At 46.3% G+C, this 23,444-nt stretch overlaps 1 protein-coding gene across 1 annotated transcript in view; it reads left to right on the top strand.

The window, feature by feature from the left end:
* Nucleotides 1-15,310, top strand: part of C2H3orf20 (chromosome 2 C3orf20 homolog) — a 74,770-nt gene extending 59,460 nt beyond the window's left edge. Inside the window, exons 11-14 of the mRNA XM_059388297.1 lie at nt 4,017-4,320; nt 6,375-6,482; nt 8,364-8,506; nt 15,172-15,310. Coding sequence (XP_059244280.1) covers nt 4,017-4,320; nt 6,375-6,482; nt 8,364-8,506; nt 15,172-15,310 — 694 coding nt within the window. The remainder of the gene's footprint in view (nt 1-4,016; nt 4,321-6,374; nt 6,483-8,363; nt 8,507-15,171) is intronic.
* Nucleotides 15,311-23,444: the final 8,134 nt, after the last annotated feature.

Below are 23,444 nucleotides of genomic sequence, written 5' to 3'. Positions count from 1 at the left end.
CTAAAGGCACTTTAGCATTTCTTTTGCAGCAGGTCTACTAGTGACAAAATCCCTCAGCTTTTATTTATCTTGGAATGTCTTGACTTCTCTCTTATTTTTGAATGATAAATTCGCTTAATACAGAATTCGTTGTTGGAGAGGTCTTTTTTTTTTTCTTTTAGCACTTTACATATGTCATTCTGGTGCCTTCCAGCCCCATGATTTTTTATGAGAAACTGACTGTTAATTTTATTAAGAATCCCTTGTAGGGGATGAACCATGTTTGTTGCTTTCAAGATTCTCTTTTTGTCTTTGACTTTCAACAATTGTATTATAATGTGTTTTTCTGTGGATCTCTGAATTTATCTTACTTAGATATTGTTGAGCTTCTTAGAAAGACATATTTTGGAGAGTATTTGGCAATTATTTCTTCAAATATTCTTTCTGCTCCTTTCTTTCTTGTCCTTCTGGAACTCCCATTGAGTGTATCTTGGCATTCTTGATGGTGTCCCACATGTAGCTGAAGCTCTCCTTATTTTTCTTTGTTCTTTTTTCTTTCTGTTCCTCAGACTGGATAATCTTAACTGGCTTGTTTTCAAGTCTGCTGATTCTTTTTCCTGACTATTCAGATCTGCGGTTGAATTTTTCATTTCATTTATTGTACTTTTCAACTCCAAAAAATTTCTAGTTAGCTTATTTTATACTTTTTATTTCTTCGTTGATATTCCCTGTTTGGTAGGACATTGTCTTCCTGGTTTCCTTTAGTTATTCATTCTTAGTTTCCTTAGTACTTTGGGCATAATTAGGACAGTTGATTTATAGATCTTTATCTAGTAAGTACAATGGCTAGAATTCCTCAGGGATAGTTTTTCTTCATTCCTTTTTTCTTGTTTCTTTTAGTGCTTCATTTTTAACATCATTTTTAATATCATAATGTGGTAATTCTAGAAATCAAATTATTCTCTCTTTACAGGGTTTATTTTTGTTGCTCATAGTTTGTAGTTGTTTAGTGACTTTTCTAGACTACTTGTATAAAGACTACATTCTTTGTCATGTGTGGTCATAAAGTCTCTGTTTAGCTTAGTGGTCAGCTAGTGAAATTTGACAGACTTCTTAAATACCTGGAGCCAAATAATAAATAAATTAATAAATTAAATTAAATTAAAAACACTCTCCTAGTCTTTGCAGATTAACTGTGTTAAGGTACACCCCTTCAGTGCTTTCAGTCAGGCTGTTTACGTCTCTGCTTTGTCCTTCATGTCCCACATTGGCAGAGACCAAATGTCATCCAGCTATGAAAGACTAGAGTATTCTCAGGTTTCTCTAAACATGGTTCCAACCCTGGACATGTATGTGCCCCTTTAGATTCCCTAGTATATGTGGAAACTTTCAAAGTCTTTATACCCACCCCTCTGTGTATTTTTCCCCCAGCATCATCTTCCCAGGTTTTTTCATTTGTGTGCCATGTGCCTGTCTGTTATCCCTTAAACCAGGAGACTGTATCTCCCATACTTCCTTTTAAATGATTTTAACAGATGCTGTCCAGGAGAAAGTTCCAAGGTGAGCGAAACAAAGGCAAGCCCCTTAGCCAGTCCTTTAGGGAATCTCCAGGCATGCCAAACCACATAATCACAGTTCCTTGAGAGCAAAATCCATATTACCCTCTCTGGTATCAGCAAACCACACTAGGAACATGGGCTGCCACCCATGTTCAGTTAGATGCCACCAAGGTGGGGAACAGGGGATAGGAAGTGAGTAAGTTAAAACACCACAGTACTCTCTTACCAAAATATAGCAGTTTCTTTATTCATTAAGCATTCCTTGACTGTGGTAAGCTTTTAAATTCATTTCCAGAGTTCTGATAAAGTTGATTCTGACAGTTTTTGCCAGCTTAATTGTTGCTTTAGTGAAGGGACATAGATTTGGGGTTCTCTATGCTACTCTTATATTTTGCTATGCCACTCTTATATTAGTATAATTTTAAAAATCATTTTTGGGGCACCTGGTTGGCTCAGTTGGTTAGGCATCTAACTCTTGATTTCAGCTTGAGTCATCATCTCAGGGTCATGGGATCAGGCCCCATGTAAGGCTCTGTGCTCAGCAGGGAATCTGCTTGAGGATTCTCTCCCTCTCCCTCTGCCCCTGCCCCTGATTGCACTCTCTTGCTCTCAAATAAATGGGCGAATCTTTTAAAAAATCATTTTTATATAATTTTCTGTGAATTGTGTATTCACTTGTTCATATTTTGCTAGGTTATTAACTTTTTCTAACTCATTTACAGTATTTTACTTAGTAGGGAAACTAACCACTTGTCTGTGATAGAAGTTTCATATACATACTTCCCAGTTTGTCATTGGTCATTTGTCTTTGTGATGGTCTTGCCACTCAGGTTTTTTTCATTTTTCTTCTGTGTAGTTAAATTTATCAGTATTTTTCTTTCATAGCCTTTGGACTTAGGAATCCTAATTATCAAAGGGTTTCCCTACTCTAAAACTATAAGATGATTCAGCCCTATTTTCTATTAGAATGTTCATGGCTTAATTTTCTCACATTTAAATTCTTGATCCATTTTGGATTTATCTTAGTGTGAGTTGTGATTAGCAGATCCAACCTTTTTTCTCCAAGATATTCATATTCTTAAAAAAGAGATATTCTTAAGTTTAGCAAGTATTTATTAGTTAATCAGGCAGCTTCTGTGAAAATATGAATAGTTAAATTACTGGCATTGATCTTGTTTTAGGTTGACCTGGTTTTTAATCCTAGCCCTTGTCATTTAATCATTGTATGAACTTGGATAACCCATTCACCCAGTGGGAATCTTCTGTTTTCCAATCTGTAGACAGTGATAGTTGTTTCTGTCCAGACTATCACATAGGGTTATTACAAATTTAGCCAAGACAATGTCTATGCCAGGGGCTGTAGGTGCTTACAATGCTAACCACAGTGTAAGACAGTGGTAATGATAAGAATAAAATCATAGCAGCACTTTGTATTTGAATGGTATTCATTCCTACCTAAATACAATAACGCTGAGACAATCCAATGCAATGCCTGGCACATAATAGGTACCTAATTAGTATTTGTTTACATATTTATTGAATTTCTATTGACTCTATTGAATCTACTATCTGCCAAGAACTATTATTTCACTGAGCAAAACACTCCAAACTCATGAACTCATGAAATTTATGTTCTGTTGGAATGAAGAAGTACAATAATCAAAATAAATAAAATGTATGATATGTGCTCTAGTGAGCAATGCTAAGGAGAAAAAATAGCCAGGGAGAGGGAAAGAGTATCAAGGGTTGAGAGGTGCAATTCCAAATAGGACAGTCAGGGAAAGCCTCTCTGACAAGTTGACATTTGCACGAAGATCTAAAGGAGGTGGGAAAGAAAGTGAGTTGTGTGGTGGCTGCCCAGGGGGAAAGCCAGGCAGGCAGAAGGAACAGCAAGAGCAAAGCCCCAAGGCTGGGGGATAAGCAGAGGTTGGAGCAACTGAGCACAATAAGCAAAGGTGAGAATATTGGAGAGGGCAAGAGACTAAGGAAGGAGACCAGAACATGTACAGCATGGGAAGATAAGCTTTTATTCTGTGAAAGATGGAAGGCCACTGGGGGGTTTCAAAGAGATTAGAGACATGATATGACTTGGGTTCTAACAGGAGCCATCTGGTGTGTGCAGAATAGATTGAAGGGGGGCCAGGGAAGAAAGCAGAGTGCCATTAGGAGCCCTTGCAGGCATCCAAGCAAGAAATGATGGTGGCTTGGGCCATGTCAGTAGGAGTAGGGGAGAAGGAACGTGGGTGGATTCTAGATCATTCATGAACATAGAGCAGACAGGCTTACTGGTAGATTGGATGGGAATGTGAGGTGTCAGAGAGAGAAAGGGGTTCAGGATGACTCCAGATTTTTTGTTGAGTGGATGAAGGAGTTACCAGTTTTATACCTGTGGAAACTGAGGCACACAGAGTTTAGGGGGCCCCATCCAAGGCCTGAGCCCTGGCCTACTGAGCACTGGCCCATTGTCCCTCATTGCAGAGGAAAGGCTGGAGAGATGCGCAGCCCCACCAGGTGGGCAGCCTCACCCTCCGACTGCCCACTGGTGCTGCGGAAGCTCATTCGCAAGGAAGACATTCGGGCTGGCTGCAGGTGCATGGTGAAGGCACCGCTGGTCACCGACGTGGAGCTAGAGCGCTTCCTGTCTGCACCCCGTGACCCTGGCCAGGTCCTGGTTTTCGGGATAGTCTCAAGCCAGAACCCCACCAGCACCGCACAGCTCCAGTGGCTGCTTGACACACTCTATAGTCACCGGCAGCAGGGCCGTGCCTCACCCTGCATCCAGGTGGGTCCTGGGCCCAGCTGAGGAGGTCCCAAGGTCCAAGCATCAGGAACCCCAAGGGGGAGACACCCACAGGGATGCTAGGACTGAACATCTGGCAGAGAGACTGTCCTTCAACCTCAGCACATGGGCCCCCTCTCACTTCCTTTTCTTTTTGGGGCCTTTGCATATACTCTTCGACATGCTGTCTGCCATGTTTTGCCTCTCTTCTCTCTCTCTGACTCATCCTCTTGTCCTAAGACGAATGTCACCACATTGAAGTGGGCACTCTTTCTGACTAAGAACTTTACTGCCATTTTCATCCAGAGCACTCCCCCCCTAGCTTGTGGTTATGTATTGGGATGCATGCTTGGGGCAGAGATGGACTCACCAATGGATACTCAAGAAACAAGAATGTTCACAGACTATGGCCAAGTTCCTACTGTGTGCTGGCCTCGTGCCAGACCCCCAGAGGGGCCTTCCAGCATGGTGAAGCAACAGCTATAGCAGCCCTGAGCAGGACCATGAAAGGCCAGCTCCAGGGGCTCAGGAGCTGGGAGCAGGACCTGCCACCTTCAGAAAGCCAGGGAGTCTCCCAGGATGAGAGGGTTTGGGCAGGTGGGTGAGTGTTCCTGTCAGAGGCAGCAGCCTGTGCAAAGGTGGTCAGGGGGTCCCTGTTCATTGTGGTTGACGTCTCAAGGATCTGTCAGGGGCACATAGAACACTCCCAGTCCTATCCTGGCTACAGGGTCATTCCTGAGTCTCATCATCATTCTCCCTCAGTAGCCATCCCTAGCAGGGTTAGCAGAGTTCAGGGGTAACACAATCCCCACCCTAACTCGAGCAGAGGATGCTGTGTGAGCATGTCAGCTTCATGTCTACCTGCTAACTTCCTTCAAGTCCTCTGGCCCTATGTCCTCTCTGGTCCACCGTCTGCCCCTTCTTCCTGCTTGGCATTGGAACCCTTCTGATTAGACTCCAAGCTGGTCTTGTACATCCAAGCTGTATCTGTTTTCTAGAGTCGGCCCCAACTTACACAGACTTAGTGAACACTTATTGAGTCCTGCCCTATGCTCATTGCTATATAGATATAGGATCCCTGCCTACGTGGGAACTTAGAGGTGCCTTTAATCTACCTCAAGGGCATTAGTTATCTGTAAGCATAGAATGCACAGCAGTCCAGCCCAGCATGAGTAGCGTGAATGGGGACGGGTCCTGACCTTGAATCTGAGGGAGGAGTGGGCAGCCCACATTTAAGGGATGTGGAGGATGGATCTGGAGAGAGGTGTTGGGTTTCGTAGCGACTCTGGTTTCACCATTCCAGTGTATGTGATTAAGGCTGAAATGTTCCCTAACATTATCTTGCTCTGAAAGCTAGAATGCCAGATACAGTTCTGGATTTCACATTTTAAATTGAAACATTAGGCAGGACAGCTGGAGGTACCTGGAATAAAAGGCAGATAAAACCAGGGAACATTGTACATTAGCCATTTTAAAGGGTGTGTCAATGTGGTGTGTCACCACATTGAAGTGGGCACTCTTTCTGACTAAGAACTCCAGAAAGGAGGAGGGGGAAGAGACCAGCATTACTCTGGATTGACGAGGCCCCACCTTGTGATGTAGGTTTGACTCAGGTCCCAGCACTGGATCTAATGACAGGGAACTGTCCAGAGAGGCAGCCAGCAGTGGGTAGAGAGTGGAGGAATCCTGAAAATGGGGACACCCATGAATATGGTATGCCTTCAAATCTCTAGTAGGGCTTCTTCCAGGCAGAGGGAACAGTCAAGTTCTGCAGACCCTAGAGGGTGGAGCTAGTGGCTGTCATGTGGTGAGGGGCAGTCATCTCCATGACACCCTTCACCAGCAAAAGGCCCTAGATAGACCCAGATGCCTCAATGGTCATGGCAATGGTCACGGGAGGTGTGTGTGCAGGAGTTGAACAGCCCATTGAACAGGAGTTGGGAGGTGGTGTTGAATGGGGATCTGGGACTTCACAGGAAGCTGGCTAGCCTGAGAATGCAGAAATCAGTGCATCCTCTTGGCGTAGGATGGATGAGCGCTTACTTCTGTCTTGGCAGTGTCGGCATGACCCCTACCGCCTGCTGCGGTATGACCTGGACAGCTCCCTGCAGAAGGACCCACCCCTGCTGGTGAAGAAGTATGCTGTGTTGCCGGGGATGATTCTGGTGAGCTGGGGCCCACCAGGGATACAGCGCCAACCGCTTGCCAACGTAGTCTCCTGCAGTCCCTACCCTTGTGGAATCAGAAATGGGAGGGGAAAGGAGAGAGCATCTGTGAGATCTGAGGCCCAGAGAGCTGAAGGCCTGACTGAGAGTCACCCAACACACAGAGTCAGGGTGGGAGTCCAGTCTCCTGTTCCCACCTGACCCCATGCATCCCTCATCCTGGAAGACTCAAGGGAGCAGGCCATACCCAACCTAAAGAACCAAATTCTCTTCATCTGGTTTGTTTTGTTTTGTTTTAGAGATTTATTTATTTACTTATGAGGGGGAGGGGCAGAGGGAGGAAGAGAGAAAGAATCCTCAAGCAGACTCTCCACTGAGCATGGAGCTTCATGCAGGGCTTGATACCAGGACCCTGAGATTATGACCTGAACCAAAGTCAGGAGTCGGACATTTAACTGACTGAGCCACCCAAGTGCCCAAGTGCTCCCTTCTTCATCTGTTTTTAAGTAACTTTTTACCAAAAACAGGGGATTGTAAAAAATATATATATATATATATATATATATATATATATGTACATATATATATATATACATACATATACATGTTATGCCCCAATAATGGGTCCGAGATTAAAGGAGCGAGACTGATACAAAGCAAAGGTCAAGCAAAGCTTTATTTCGCACCAAGCATCAAGAATCTAACCGAATGTTCAGGGCTGCACTTCTTACAAGAGAGGGCGACCCTTCTCTGTTTCACAGACTAGCTTTTAAGGGCAAAGGCCATGCAGTCAGGCCTGGCCACGCACAGGTGGCCAATGAGATTGTAACACACACAGGAAACTCCACAGTGATGCTAGGTGACCAATTGAGTTACAATTTACCCTAGTAGACATTTGAACCAGCCTATTACACCTTGATTGGGATTGGCGCCCAAAAGGCTCCCAAAGGGCGGGGCCCATACTCCTTGGTAACCAGGGAGACAGTACGCATCCCCCCACTGATCAGATGTCTCCACCTGGCCTAACCCACCTTTGTATCTGGGCTTTGTTACCTGAAGCTGGTTTCTGGGACTTGTCTCCAAGTAAATCCCCTGGGGGGAAGGGGAGTAGGGACAGTTTCTAAATAGGTCCTAACAATACATATACATATACATATACATAATATATGCACCATGTATGTACTGGACTCCTGCTAGATCCAGCACAATCAGAACATCTAGGCCATACCCGTGGTGTGCCTTTGGCTTTTTCAGTCTTTTTTCTGACTTTGGGGTTCTGCTTTTGTAATTGTGATTTTAACCATTACATGAGAATCTGTCATTTGATTTCTCTGCCTGTGAGCCTTTTGTTGGACATTTAGGTTTTTTCTGGGTATGGTTACATAACAAATAACATGCTAATGGATATCCTTGCACAGAAATCTTTAGACAGATGTCTATTTGCTGGAGCCTGACATTAGAAAGTGGGGGTACAGAGAGCAGTAGGACAAGATCCCTGCCCTCCAGAGGCTCCCATCCCATGGTACCAGCTGATCAGTGCACAGGGAAAAGTGGGCCAGCCAGCTGTAGGTGGGTGCGGTGGGACCCTCTGAGCAGGAAGAAACACTTGTGTGTGAAGGGGCATCTGAGCAGGTGGGCTGGCAAGGGCAAAGGTTGGAATGGTGGGGCTGCCCTCTGGCTTGAGAGGCCTGGGTGGGGAACAGGCTCAGCCACACCTGACTGGGCAGCTTGAGGAAGGCAACACCCTTTCCCCCACCACCAAAACCACCAGGGAAAGGCCTGGCTTCATGCATAAGCTCTGAGGGCCCCGGGCACGGGCCTGAGATTCAGTGCTGGTGTGCTGAGGGCCCCTCCCACCATGTGCTTCCTGTGTATCCACAGATGTTCGCCGGGGGGAAGCTCCTTTTTGGTGGCTGTGTTTTGAACGGTTATGGCTTCAGTAGGCAGAATCTGCTGAAACAGATCTTCCAGGCTCGACAGGACTGCAAGATGGGCTACTTCCTGCCAGACAACTACAAGTTTAGGTAAAATGGGAAAAACTTGGGATGCAGGACAGGCACGGGGTGGGCCTCATTATGGGAGGGACACTGGTGAGGACAGAAGCTGGCAACAAGCAGAAGACTTCTCAGGTTAGCAAGGGGGAGTGAGGTCATGCTGTTGGTTTCTCTGAAACACAAGTTGAAGAGAAGGTCCCTCTGGAGAAAGGGGAACATGGGATGGTTTGCCCAGTGCACGGAATCATGAAGACACGTTTGAGTAGGCGTCCTAGTGATACCTCCACCTTTTTCCCCATCATGACCTACCCCATCTTCTTGTGTGTAATCCCTGTTCTGCTTCTCTGTTTACATCAGGGCCTCGTAGATAAGGGTCCCTCATGAAGTGAGCTCAGGCCCTTGGGAAGGGAAGTGGGGTGGTGCTGGCTTGAGACTGCCTCTTGGCCACTGAGTGTAGGCTTTTCAACCAGGTGACACCCATCTATTGAGTGCCTCCCAGGCACAGCTTGGGTGAGATGAACAAGGGTTGGTCTCTTAGCTCAAGAAGCAGGCAGCCTTGTCCAGGGAAGGAGCCCACAGTTTATGACATTGCTGGAGGCTATGTTAGGAGTGGATTCTGAAATGCCTGGGTTGTACAGTGAAAACCTTACTGGGTCAGGGGTCCCAAGAAAAGTCAGGAGCCCCAACTCTGGTCTTTATAGGCCGGGGGACCATTTGCCTTCCTAATCCTCACTGTCCTCACCTTTAGAACGAGGATGATAATTCCCACCTCTTATGAAAGTGTGTTTGCCAAAGTGTCATATAAACTATAAGGTGAGGGCACCTGGGTGGCTCAGTCATTAACTGACTGCCTTTGGCTCAGGTTGTGATGCCAGGGTCCTGGGATTAGGTCCCATGTGGGGCTCCCTGATCAGCGGGAAGCCTGCTTCTCCCTCTCCAAGTCCCCCTGCTTGTGCTTCTGCTTTCTCTGTCTCTCTGTCTCTCTCTCTCTCTGTGAAATAAATAAATAAAAGCTTAAAAAAACATAAAGTGAGGAGCAAACACATATACAAAGCATTACCTGCCTGAACACAGGGGCTCCCTGTGCCTGCACCCCTAGCACGCAAAATCCAGACAGCAACCCTACCCCACTCCCACCGGGGCCCCTCAGCTTTCTAGGAGCCCTGGAGTCAGTTTTTCCCCAGCTCACTGAGTTCGAGCCATGCCAGAACGTCTGCCAGACCCTAAAGAAGTTCCTCTAGGAGGAACTGTAGCTGTCACATCCTGGACCACTTACTAGAGAAGGCAGGATCCCCAGGAGCCCAGAGACATCAAGAAAGGCAGATGCTGCCAGGTGCAGAGAGCAAAGTCACTGAGCCCCCACCACCTGAGACTGGAGGACGGCTTGGGGTATCTTACTGACAGTCCCAAGGAAAAAGAGAAATGGAGGCTCTGGGTCTGCCCAGGTTCAAGAAAGAACTACACCAAAAACAGAGGGGGTAGGAGGATGCCATCCAGAAGGCCCAAACTGAGGATGAGTGGAAGCCACTGGAAGGTGCCGAAGACAGCAAGCAAAGGCATATTCAGAGACATTTGACTAATGGGGTGTTTGGGCGTGTGGTAGATGGGGAGTGAGAGAGGCCCAAACTAGTGACAAGCAGATATAGCTCTTTATTTGGCTGCCAGTGTCCTTACAAGAACCACTTACCCTCCCTGCCTCAGCTGCTTTGTCTATAGAGCACGAATTAGCATAGTTTTCACTGCACTGGGTCCTGAGGATTGGATGAGTCAGGTATGTGTGAGATCCTGGCACATCACTACCACCTGTTGACACGTTACAAATTACAGTTGTGACTGCTGTCACCGTTACTTAATGAATTCTAGGCTCCTAATTTGTTATATGCAAGGGTTCGGAAAGGACTTCATGCTCACAAATTGAAGATTTCAGTAAGTTTTTAGGAAGGGTGGCGAGAGAATTAACAAACTACACACACATGGACACACGGAGATACACAGATGCACACACAGATGCAGACAAAAACCCACACATATACACACACACACAGACACACAGACACACACAGACACACTCATGTGTGCACAGTCCAGGTTTTTGCAAGTGGAAAGGGGAGGATTCCTGAGACTATAAACCAGTAGGACTCCTCTTAATTCTAGAATGGCCTATTAGGTTGGCAGTTTAAAGGCACTTAGAGAAAAAAGGGAATGGAATTCAACAAGAAAATGTTGCCATAACAACAGTTCTTTTATCTACATCTGTGAAAGGAACCACCTCAAGCTCAGTGGTGTAAAACCACACAGCCATTTCCTATTATTGTCTCTGAGGGTCTGGGGGCTGAGGGGCTCAGCTAGGTAGTTTTTGCTTGGGTTCTCTCATGTGGTCATGTCAGAAGGTGACGGTGGCCGGAGTCATCTCAAAGACTTGCTCATTCCCACGCGTGGCCGTCCCTGCACTTGCAGCCAGAACACTTATATCTGGCTTTTCCGTGTGGCCTGGGCTTCCTCAGATATGGCAGCTGGGTTCCAAAGCGAGTGTCCTGAGATGCAGCCAGGTGGGAGCTGTGTTTCCTCCTAAGTCAGTAGCATCCTCTTGCACTGCCTGTGGGTCCCTAGGGCCAGCCCACACGCCTCTCGATGGGAGAGATGTCAAAGAATTTCTGGACGTGTTCTATAGCCAGCCACTTGTCCAATTCCTCTTCCAGAAGGGTAACTGGAATAGTAGTGAGATGCTGTCAGCCTAGAGTATCTAACTTTAAGGAAGACACTGGGTGAGATGGCTTGTGAGACTTTGGTGAGATCCTTACGAACAAGGTAGATCAATGTGGCTCAGGCAGCTGCTTGTTCGGCTTGTTCTGCTACACCCAGCAAGTGGTGATCAGGCAGAAGGGCAAACCTCTGTGTTCGGCCTGTCCACTCTTCCCCAAAATATGTAACTTGGATGTGTTCCTGGAAGGCTAACCGATTAGTTGGCCCCTAGATGGGGAAGGATGACAGAATGGAGGTTTGCAGTAAGCTCAGCCGCCAACGGTGGTTTGGAAGGAAGTCGAGCAAATGTTCACTTTTTGTTTTGAGAGGTATATGGTCAGTGGATGTGGAAAGTGCCAGCGTAATAGACCACTTTGTTGAAAAAGCATCTTAGAAGTCAGAGTTTGCGGTGTAGCACAAAGGAGATGCAGTTTCTGGAGTGCTACTGTTTTCATTTCTGGGTCCTCTGTTACAAGAGGGAGCTGGCAGGCACCCTCACATCCAGAGCTCTGGTGGGAGGGTGCCCTCACTGTCCCTGGGTGGGAATAATTTCTTCCTTGCCAGAGTAGACTTTCAGTGTGCTTGGTTGTGTATAGCTCTAGTGCAAGGATTCAAGGCAGGGACGTGAGAGGGAGAGGAGACAGGTCTACAGAGTAAATGCAGTGAGGTGGGCAGAGCTGGAGGACAGATCCAGAAGGCCTGGGCTGCTCACTGGGCACTCAGGGGGGCCAGCCACAGAGACAGCCCTCAGTCTGGATTCGGGGTCTGTGAGCCCACCATGGAGGAGCAAGGGCTATGAGCAGGAAGAAGAGCTAGGTCTGTCTGTGGCCAGCGAAGGAGCTTGGCTGCCCAGGGAGGCAAGTCTCCCCACTGAGGCCTGAAAGCCCCAGCAGAGAGTGAGATGGCTCCCTGCTGGGAGTAGATGGGTTGTGGCAGAGCAGAAGGGGAGGGGCAGGCCAGGCCAAGGATAGCTGAGGGGAGATTCATGAGGGCCTGACAAGCCAGCTCTGCCCTGGGGAGCAGGCGGTGGGTGGGGAAGGGGCTGCAGGGCCTTCTGCACCTGTTAAGCCGGGGACAGCCTCAAAGGCCTACCTCCCTTTTTTTGTGTCCTTTGCTCAGCCCCAGGGCATGGCATACAGAACCCTCTTGGGCGTTTTCATTGAATGATGACCTAGAGCTGATTTTTATCCCTGGGAGGCAGAGGTCAGTTCAGACTGAAGAAGGATTGCTTGACAGAGTGTCCACTGATAACCAGCTACCCTGGTCATCCAGCCGCCCCATATGTGCCTCCAGTGATGGGAGGCCCCTCTCCCTGGAAGCAGCCCCCACTTTTAATGTAAAAGTCCTGCCACTCTGAGTGCCTGCCCGGGCTTGTGCTCAGCACTGGGGATTTGGAAGTGAACACGATCTCTACATGCTTCACCTTGGCCGATCCAAAGATGCGGAAATCAATGAGAAAATGAGTGAAGGGGACTGATCCTTAGAAGAATGCAAGTCACAACTACAGTGAAATACCACTTCGTACCCATTAGGATGGCTACCATCAAATAAGCAAAACCAGCACGTTCTGGTAAGGCTGTGGAGACACTGGAATGCACATGTGCCGTAGGCAGGACTGTGACATAGAACAGCAGCTGTGGAGAATAGTATGGCACGTCCTCAAAAAGTCAAACAGAGAATGATGATCCAACAATTTCAGTTGTGGGTAGATACTAACAGAATTGAAAGTGGGGTTTCGAAGAGGTATTTGTATACCTGTGTTCATAGCAGCACTATTCATAACATCCAGGAAGAGGAAGCAACGCAAGCGTCCATCAGTGGATGAACGGATAAAGAAAATGTGGCCTGTGCATACAGTGGACTATAGCCCAGCCTTAAAAAGGAAGGAAATTCTAGCATAGGTCACAACACGGATGCGACTCAAGGACATTATGCTCAGTGAAATGAGCCCGTCACAAGAAGACAAACACTTACCTGAAGTCCCTAGAGAGTCAAATGCACAGAGAAGAAAGGAGGGTGGTGGCTGTCAGGGGCTGGGGGGGGGGGGGGGGGGAGGGGGGGGGGGGGGTTTGGGGGGGAGGGGGGTTGGACAATGGGGAGTTGGTGTTTACTGCAGACAGAGTTTCAGTTTGGGAAGATGAAAAAGTCTGGGGGTAGATAGCGGTGATGGCTGCACAGCCATGCAAGTGTACTTAACACCGCTGAGCTGGGCATTGGCAAATGGGTCTATTTTATATTATGTACTTTCAATCACAACTTAAAAGTGGAGGGTTAGGGAAGATGCTCTGTGCGTGCTTGCAGCTGAGGGAGGGGGAAGGAAAGGGGCTGATTTGGTCTCCAGAGCCCACCCTCCCCACTCTGGTAGCACCAGGTCCCATTCTCCATCCGCCCAGGGCCAGGCAGAGGAGACCGTCTCCCAAGCTGCCAGCATGTTTCATTTGCCAACACAGCCCCAGGCCTGGTGGAGGGCCTCACCTGGGGACACTGCTGATGCTGCCCGCATCCTGGTCACCCTGACTGTCTCATTGTGTAACCTGCTATCGGTAGCTCTTACCTAGGATTCCTTTACCAGTGTCCCACTTGGCTGGACTCCCATTTCTCCATTTACCTGTGCTTTGAGTTCCTAGGAAATGCTGAGCTGTGGCCCATCCAGGGTGGTGGACATGGGGTTGGGGACAGGAGGAAAAACCCTTAGCACCACCATGGTGCTCAGGAAGTCCCAAGAGACTCACTCCCAGGATCTACTTCCCTAACACCTCTGTCCACCCAGGACCAGGAACAGGGGAGACTGCTCAGCCCATACCTCCATTTTTTATCTTTCTAGGGTTTTCTAAACAATGGAGGATGCCCTCCTCTCCCCTCCCCTGCTTGTCTTTTGTCCCTGAAATGCGCTGCCCTCAAGCAAGTGGCATAGAAGGGGCTCAATAGATAGGAAGAAACAATGAATAAAAGGGCCTGTCCTGTCTCCTATTGATTAGTTTCCTAAGACTCCTGTAACAGTGGTCCACACACTGAGTAGCTTAAACTGAAATGTATTGTGTCATGGTTCTGGAGGCCACAGACAGAGGTGCAGGCAGGGAAGTGCTAGGGTGCTAGGGAAGGCCTGGCTCCAGGCCGGTCTCTGGGTAGTTCCTTGACTTTATGGCAGCATTATTACTCCAGGCTTCACGTGATATTTTCCTGTCTGTGTGTCTGTGTCCACATTGTCCCCATTTTTTAAAAGATTTTGTTTATTTATTTATTTATTTATTTGACAGAGAGAGAGAGAGAGAGATCACAGGTAGGCAGACAGGCAGGTAGAGAGGGGGGGGGGGGAAGCAGGCTCTCTGCTGAGCAGAGAGCCCGATGTGGGTCTTGATCCCAGGACCCTGAGATCATGATCCTAGCCGAAGGCAGAGGCTTTAACCCACTGAACCACCCAGGCACCCCCCCCTTTTATTATAAGGACACCAGGTATGTTGAATTAGAGGTCCACCCTACTCTGGTATAACTTCCTCTTGACTCATGACATCTGCAGTGACCCTATTTCCAAATAAGGTCACAGTCTGGGGTACTGGGGTTTAGGACTCCACCAATCTGTGAGTTTGGGGAGGGGACACAAGCAGCCCATAAGGCTGTGCATGATGGCTTACTTCCCTGGCCTCCTGTGCTCTCTCCTTTGCTCACTTTATGGAGCCCTCCTGCCTCTCTGATGGTCTGTGCTGGGTGCACAGGTGTTGCTGACATAGAGTTAAGGTGATTCCACCGAGGCCAGAAAAACCAAGCTCCAGGGGTCTCTGGGTCCCCAGGGGTCAGACTCTTCCATTACTCACCCTGGGGAAGAAAAGCCCCACACCCTTTTTCTGTTGGAGCTGGAATGTTAAATGGTAGCACCAAGCAGTGCTGCAAACTCGGGACTCCCTCTGGCTGTGCCGCTGCTGAGCCTTGCCCTCCCTCCCCTGCCTCCCTTACAGCATTCCAACCGCCACCCCAGTCCCAGAAGACCCTGACTCAGCCAAGAAAGCAATATCGGAAGATATCCAACAAAGCTTCTCCTCGTTGGCCATGGGGGACAAGGTGGAGGAGTCCCCTCCTGAAGCCGAGAAGAAGTAGGTGGCCACCCCAGCCCTGGGGCCGAGGGGCCCTCCTGTGGTCAACAGAAGGGGCATGGCTCACAGCAGGACCCCTGGCTCTGCCACAGTCCACAGAGTTCCTGTGGGGCTAAGTGGCTTTGGGCAAGTCACTTCCCCCTCCCCCCTACCCTGGGCGTGGGTCATCTCCAGCCATCCCTGATCTGGCCCATTTCATCACCACCATGTCCAGCTGGGCACCAAGCCTGCTCCCTGGAGCTGCAGGCAGTGGCCTGGGTGGTAGAGATTGAGGTCTTGTGTAGTCTCTGCTGTGAAACCCTACAACCCAGACCATCAATCTGAGAAGGGTAGACACTGCCTGTTGTCTCCCTACAGGAAACTTTCTAGACCTGTCAGAAGTCTACTAACTTGGCCACATTGACTGAAGCGAATTACATATTCTGTAAGAGTGTAAAAATCACACATTTTTATGAAAATAGAAAAGCAAACTTGTGAGCCCCTAGAAAGGTCACAGGTACCGCTGGGACCTCCAGGTTGGAGCAACACGCAAAGGGCTTCAGCTGTGCAAGGCAGAGGGCCAGGCCCACTTCTGCTCAGGCCAGGGCAGGGCTCTGAGCGCTGTTTACACCAGTTCTCTCCATCCATTTCTCAGCATTTGCTTCTCTCTATTTTGATTTTTAGAATGAAATCGCCTGAAGTGGATTTGCCTGTTCTCAGCAAAGTCAGGAGGGGCAGTAAGAAGGTGGTCCCTTGGAAAAAACAGGCCTCCAAGCGGTGATGCTGTCCCTGTGGCTACCCAGAGCTCTAGGCCTGGACACAGCTCCTCTCACGTCCACCCAGCCCTGCCTCCCAACTCCCCTACCCCCTTTCTCTGAGCCTCTGCATAATAAATAAGCATGTCTCCAGCATCTGGGTGAGGCCATGGGATACGCTGGCTCCTACAAGGCCCCTCAGCCCTGTTCTAGGCTGAATTCATGGAAACTTGGTTTCTCTGACCCAGAGCTTCCTCTGTAACCAGTTAATCAGCCAGAAAATCCTACATTCCCAAGGAAACAGATGTCTCACTGCAAGGGGGCCAAGCCAAAGGGTATATTAACTCTGAGGAGGTCGTGGATGGGACTAAAGTATGCCCTCCGACCCTTAACAGGGTGGAAAAGGGCTCTGCTTCTGGCCCAGGTGGGTAAGAGTGGATGAGAGAGAAGAGGGAGGAGAGAGACCGAGACGGAGAGGAAAAACAGATGGAAGAAAAGGGAGAGATAAGAGAGCCACTGAGAAGTGGGCAGGGCAAGGACTGAGGGAGGAGGAAACTAGGGAAGAGGGAGAATAAGGGAAAGGGGCACAGAATGGGATGGAAAAGATGGCGGCAGACCGCATCTGGGGACCCTTTGGTGGATCCCAAAAGCCAGAATTCCTGCGGCACCCCCGTGTGTAAATGTCCCCATGTAGGCCAGCCTCAGTACTCTTTGGTGGATTAGACACCCCTTCTCGAGCTGACAGGCCTGAAGAGTCCTTACCAGCATCAGGAGCCCTGAGATGGCAGCCCCCTCTGCACCTCTCAGGGGTTGACTACCTCCCCGGTGGCAGTCATCAGCTCTGGGTCTGTTTGTCTGAGTCTCCCGAGAGCCACTTGCCAGAGCAGGGCCTGGACCCCAGAGGGTCTGCCTGGTTCTCCACACTTTGAAAAGAGTTTAGGCCCTGATCTGTGGGCTGTGTTTGGTGAGGAGCTCTACACTTAACTACTTGTGCTCCTTTGGAATAGATGTTTTTCTCATCTGAATTTTTTGAGGTTTAATTTTTATCCTTTATATCATTCAAAGGCTTGTTTTGAATTATACATATATTCCCCTAAAAATGGATTTGAAATGACATCCTATGTTCTTAAGCCTGCATCTCTTCATACATAAGGGTTTGATATTTTCTAGGGGTCCTGGGCATCTAACTACTCTCCCCTCCATAACCCCCTCTCCGAGCACAAGGGCATATAAGGATTAGAAGGCAAGGGAAAACAAGTCTACCTCTGTCCTGGCATGCAGGCACTCTGAAGTCCCTCAGGCAGGACATTGGAATGGAGACACTGGACCTCCTACCTTCCTTCCCGAATTGAACCCTTGGGCCTGGGTGTTAAGTTGTGTACTTCAGAAGCTGTGTGCACAGGGACCACATAACTATCTCTACAGGGCAGGCCCCAGTTGACTCAGGGTGCTTGCCACATTGAAAATGGGCCCAAAATATGCAGACTTGAGAAGGGAGGTCTCCCACTTGTGAAATAGGGCCCAGTGAATATCCAGTGCTACATAATCAAATTGTCCCTTGAGAAGGGAGAAAAGGAGGAGCCCCTTTCTCCAGAGAAACACCAGGAGAGGAGGATAAGGCTTCACCCCCTCAACAATGCCCTCAACAAACGAGGTATGATGGGAAGATGTGAAATTATCTGAGAGAGTCTTAAACTCTTGTCTCACTAGAGCAGCTAGACTTTTCCTTAAAGCTCCCTCCTGTCATCTTCCTTGGATTAGGGAGGTCCAAGCCTTTCTAAAGCAAAAAGATGTAGCATGACTTGAGTGGACACTCCAGAGATGGCAAATACATGTCATCCATGGTACTGTGTGTTCTGCCCAGGCCCCTGCAGGCATCATTAATCAATCACAACACTTTGGACTCAAATGATGGTTCAGAAAATATCCTTAGCACAAAGGTCCAGGCAACCACTGCCAGTTAACTACCAATTTTTGCCATCCATGGAGTAGTCCCCTCCTCTATCTGGATGTCAGTTTTTAGAAAGATTTCTTGGGGGAAGTGAGGGTGAAATTAGAGCCAGAGCCTAGATGTAGGTTTTGTTAGGAGGACTTGCTGTGTGCTATCTGTGCCAGTAGCGAAGTAAGGAGTAACCCAATTACTCACCTCCTAGATACTCAGTCCATCGGGGGACACTTAATGGTCAGTAACCCCAAGGCGTCTAGGAAATGGGAGGAGGATGCCCTTATCACTGAGCACTCTTTCCCCAGTTGTCGTTCCTGGTGACCCATTAGAAAGCTCCCCAGAAAAGAGAAGATTATGATGAATAGAATGAAAGAAAATTATAACTGGAAGGAAAAGCAGGGATTAGGGCATCTAATCTCTCACTTTATAAAGAGGGAGACTGAGACTCTGAGAAAGGAAGGGACTGCCAGAGGCCATACAGTCAGCGTATGGTTGCATTAGACAAAGACCTTGGTGCTGAATCCATTCTTTCCCCTCCTGCCAGGGCCAGAGGAAGAGGGAACCAGGCAAGACAAAGATCAGACTTCCAGTTCCAAAAATAGTATGAATTAAAGGGCCTGAAAACATTACATTGTGGGGGGCACCTGGGTGGCTCAGTTGGTTAAGCAGCTGCCTTTGGCTCAGGTCATGATCACAGCATCCAGGGATTGAGCCCCACATCAGGCGCCCTGCTCAGCAAAGAGCCTGCTTCTCCATCTTCTGCTGCTTGCTGCTCTGTCTACTTCTGCTCTGTCAAGTAAATAAATAAATAAATCTTTAGAAAATTACATTGTAAACCACATAGAAATGTTGAATAACATAAATACTCTTTTAATGCATATGGGAGCTCACACAGTAGAAAGGAAAATCTACAGGTGGTGAAAAAAAGGACTCAGGAAACCAAGTAGTAAGCAAGCACTCAAACCATGGCTGTCCTGAGGCTGTTTTGTTCATCCCAATGACCCAGAACCTGGGCTTTCTGGTTGTAGAGAGACATGAGACAAAACCACCGTGGGCCTGAGCAAGATACCAAGCTTTAAATAAGACTCCCAAATATAAATCTGGGACCCTTGATATAAAAGGACATGGGAATTTGAATATCTTAACCTTAGAGGAAAAAAAAAGTTTTGGTTAAGGATCCCCCAATGATGTATAACCCAGGTCTGTCTTCAGAGAGATTTTGGGTTTACACATATATACATGCTGTCCATGAGGTCTAGGAAACCCTAAGAATGGTTGGTGGAAGCAAACAAATCCTCTCTGAAGATGTTCATTCTCAACCTAAATTTCATAGGATTCCCACAGAGATAATCCAGTTGAGCGTGAGCTAAAAATCCAAAAATTAAAAAATATAAGCTAAAACAAATGAAAATATCAAACACTAAATTAGCCATCCAAGATTTTGTATATTGGACTTGTCAGACAATATAAAGTGTTTTTATTTAAATAAACAAAGGAATTTAAACAAACGAAGGAATTGAAAACATAAGCAAAGAACAAGATATAACTAAACAAAAAAGAGATGGCCTGAATTTTGCTTCCAAACATGTCAGAGTAACTGGTACTGGAAGGGGTCCCTTGAAAAATAATAAGGCAGGAGAAAGTTCTGTAAACCCCTAGCTTTCTGTCAGAGATGTTTCCTGGAGCATGGTTCAGGGTATGACAGTATTGCTTAACTGAGGAGAAAGATCAGAATTTTGGGAGATAGTGGTGATTGGAATTTGTGGAGCAGGGTATCAGAGAAGAAGAGTTATGCAGAAAGAACTCTAGAACTCTGCCTAGGGAATCTCCTTGAGTCTTCAACTGAATGCTAAACTGCATATATTTAGGGCATGACTTCATGAGGCCAGGTAAAGAACTACAGGGGAGGTGTGAACTGATAGTTCACAGGGTTGGGAGACATTAAAGTTCTAACCAGCCAGAAGTAGACACATGGGCCAGTAACTTCTTTATCATCAGCCATAACAACTTCTTTCTAGATACATCTCTTGAGGCAAGGGAATCAAAAGCAAAAACAAACTATTAAGACTACATCAAAATAAAAATCTTCTGCACAGCAAAGGTAACAAAACTAAAGGCAACCTACAGAGTGGGAGAAGATATTAGCAAATGACATATCTGATCAAAGGTCAGTATCCAAAATATATAAAGAACTTATAAAATTCAACACCCAAAATCAATCTAACAAAAATGGGCAGAAGACATGAACAGATATTTCTCCAAAGAAGACATACTGTCGGCCAACAGACACACAAAAAGATGCTCATTTGTCACCATCAGGGAAATGCAAATCAAAACCACAGTGAGATATCACCTCATACCTGTCAGAATGGCTAAAATAACACAAGAAACAACATGTTGGCAAGGATGTGGAGAGAAAGGAATCCTCTTGCAGTGTTGGTGGGAATGCAAACTAGTACAGCCCCTGCAGAAAACAGTATGGAGATTCCTCAAACAGTTAAAAATAGAACTACCTTATGATCCAATAATTGCACTGCTGAGTATTCACCCAAAGAATACAAAAACACTAATTCAAAGGGATATGTTTATAGCAGCATTATTTATAATAGCCAAGATATGGAAGCAGCCAAAGTTTCCATCAATTGACAAAGAAGATACACATATATATATTCAACAGAATATTATTCAGCCATAAAAAAATGAAATCTTGCCATTTGCAATGACATGGATGGAGCTATTATAAAGCTAAGCAAAACCAATCATCAGAGAAAGACAAATACCATTATTTCACTCATGTAGAATTTAAGAAATAAAATAGCAAAGTAGGGGCTGGGGGTAGGAAGAGAGAGAAAGAGAGATAAGAAACAGATTCTTAATTATAGAGAATAAACTGATGGTTACCAGAGGGAAGGTGGGTGGAGGAATGGGTTAAATAGGTATGGGCTTTAAGGAGTACATTTGTTATGAAGAGCACCAGGTAATGTATGGAATAGTTGAATCGCTAGATTGTACACCTATAATTAATACAACTAATGTTAACTAACAAGTTAAAAACTTAACCTCCCTCCCCCAAAAAAGTAGAGACCTGGCCTTTCAGTGGAAGCCAGTTCATATGAATAGGGATAAGCTGGTCTTGGAGTAAAGGCTAATCTAGACCCCCCTAGTAAAATTTAAAAACAATTTTTTTAAGGATATTTTCATTTATTTGACAGTACAAGCAGGGGGAATGGAAGGGAGAGGGAGAAGCAGGCTCCCACTGAGCAGATAGCCCACTGTGGGGCTTGATTCCAGGTAGGATCATGACCTGAGCTGAAGGCAGATGGTTAACTGACTAGTCCACCCAGGTGTCCCTAAAAATAATTCTTGATAAAACTATAGGGACAGAAAAAAATAGATGAGGGGTTGCCTTGGTTGGGGATGACCATAAAGGGCATGAGGGGTTGCCTTGGTTGGGGAGGGCCATAAAGGGCATGAGGGCACCTGGGTGGCTCAGTTGGTTAAGCAGCTGCCTTTGGCTCAGGTCATGATCACAGCATCCAGGGATTGAGCCCCACATCAGGCGCCCTGCTCAGCAAAGAGCCTGCTTCTCCATCTTCTGCTGCTTGCTGCTCTGCCTACTTCTGCTCTGTCAAATAAATAAATAAACAAATCTTTAGAAAATTACATTGCCTTTAGTTTTGTTACCTTTGCATTTGGGGTGTGATGGGATTCTTTTATGTCTTATCTATGGCAGTAGATACCTGACTGTATACATTTGTCAAAACTCATAGAACTGTACACCAAAAAGACTGAATTTTACTATATGGCAGTTACACCTTAATTTTAAGATTATAAGAACCCTTAAAAGGATCAAGCTGATCTTCGGATATAAAACTTTGTATTTTCTGGGCGCCTGGGTGGCTCAGTGGGTTAAGCCGCTGCCTTCGGCTCAGGTCATGATCTCAGGGTCCTGGGATCGAGTCCTGCATCGGGCTCTTTGCTCAGCAGGGAGCCTGCTTCCCTTCCTCTCTCTCTGCCTGCCTCTCTGCCTACTTGTGATCTCTCTCTGTCAAATAAATAAATAAAATCTTAAAAAAAAAAACTTCGTATTTTCATATGAAGAACTAAAATTGTAAAACTTCTGGAGAAAATATAATTTTAAGGCAGACAGCAATTTCCTACAACAATACTAAAAAAGTAATGAAAAGAAAAATAATGGACTGCATTTTATCTAAGTTAAATATTTTGGCTCCTAAAAACAAAAACAAGAGCAAAAAACAATACTTTCCAAAAGGAAATGGAGCACCACAAATTTGAGAAAAATACAAATTTCTGGAATACCTAAGAATTCTTACAACTCAATTAGAGTATAAACCTATTTTTTTCTAACTAAGCAAAATATTTGAATAGACATTTTGTAAAAGAAGACAGATGACCAAAACAAAACCAAAAAAACCCACACAACAAGATGTCTATCATCAGTCTTTTAAAGAAATGCAAATTAAAACCACAAATGAGATACTACTAGATACTTATCAGAATGGCTACAAAATTTTAACTGAAAATTTAACAGCTATTGGCAAGTATATGGAGCAATTAGAACTCTCATACGTTGCTGATGTGAATGTAAAATGATACAAGTACATTGGGAGACACTTTAGTGATTTCTCATAAGGTCACACTTATTATATGACCAGAGGAAGGAATTGGGTTGCGGAGCAGGCTGCAGACCCCATGGCATGAGGAGTGCCTAGAGGGACTGGGTTGATTAAGCCCGAACCCAAAGCCTCAAGGAGTCTTAGTCACAATGTTGCCATCTCTGCAGGGCTATCCCAGAGCTTGACTGTAAAAGAGAAGTTATAGAGAGGTTTCAGCATTTTTTTTAATTGAAATATGATGAAGTCTTTTAGGCTGAAACCCAAAAACCATAGTAAGAAATCTCCACAAGGACCATTTTGTCCAAAGACTAATGGGGCCAGAGCTAGAGCCATCAAGGCATCTGGTTTATAGGATAGAAACATCCATTGAGAGTAATTCTAGTTTCTGCCAATATGGCAAACTGGCGTGGACTTACTGGCTCCTTCCCTGCAAATCAGCCCTGGGGAAACTAGCCGATATGATCAAGAAAATATGGTCTCAAAGGCCAAAATAACTAATCATTTACTGCAAAAGAAAGAGAGACACTGAACAAGAAATACCATCTGAAGCAGAACTGAAAGATCAGGAAAAAAAAAAGTAAGCAGAGTCAGCTTACGTAAGGAGACAAGGAAATATTTCAAGAACATCCCCCATATGTAATAAAAGATGAAGAACCAATGAATGGGTTGGAAGATGAGACTGTGCGGCTCTCTGAGAAAACATCAGGAAAAGCTGACAGTATATAAAATAGAAAAGAAACACTGAAAGATGTGGAGGACAGAAAGAAGTGTGGCTAAACCCAGATTATGAGAGTCCCAGAAGGGAGAGAAAGTAGAAGTGGA

This window comes from Mustela nigripes, chromosome 2 (assembly GCF_022355385.1).
Source record: "Mustela nigripes isolate SB6536 chromosome 2, MUSNIG.SB6536, whole genome shotgun sequence".
Lineage (NCBI taxonomy): Eukaryota > Metazoa > Chordata > Mammalia > Carnivora > Mustelidae > Mustela > Mustela nigripes.
The sequence above is the reverse complement of the archived record's forward strand: the minus strand, read 5'-3'. Positions and strand labels throughout refer to the sequence as shown.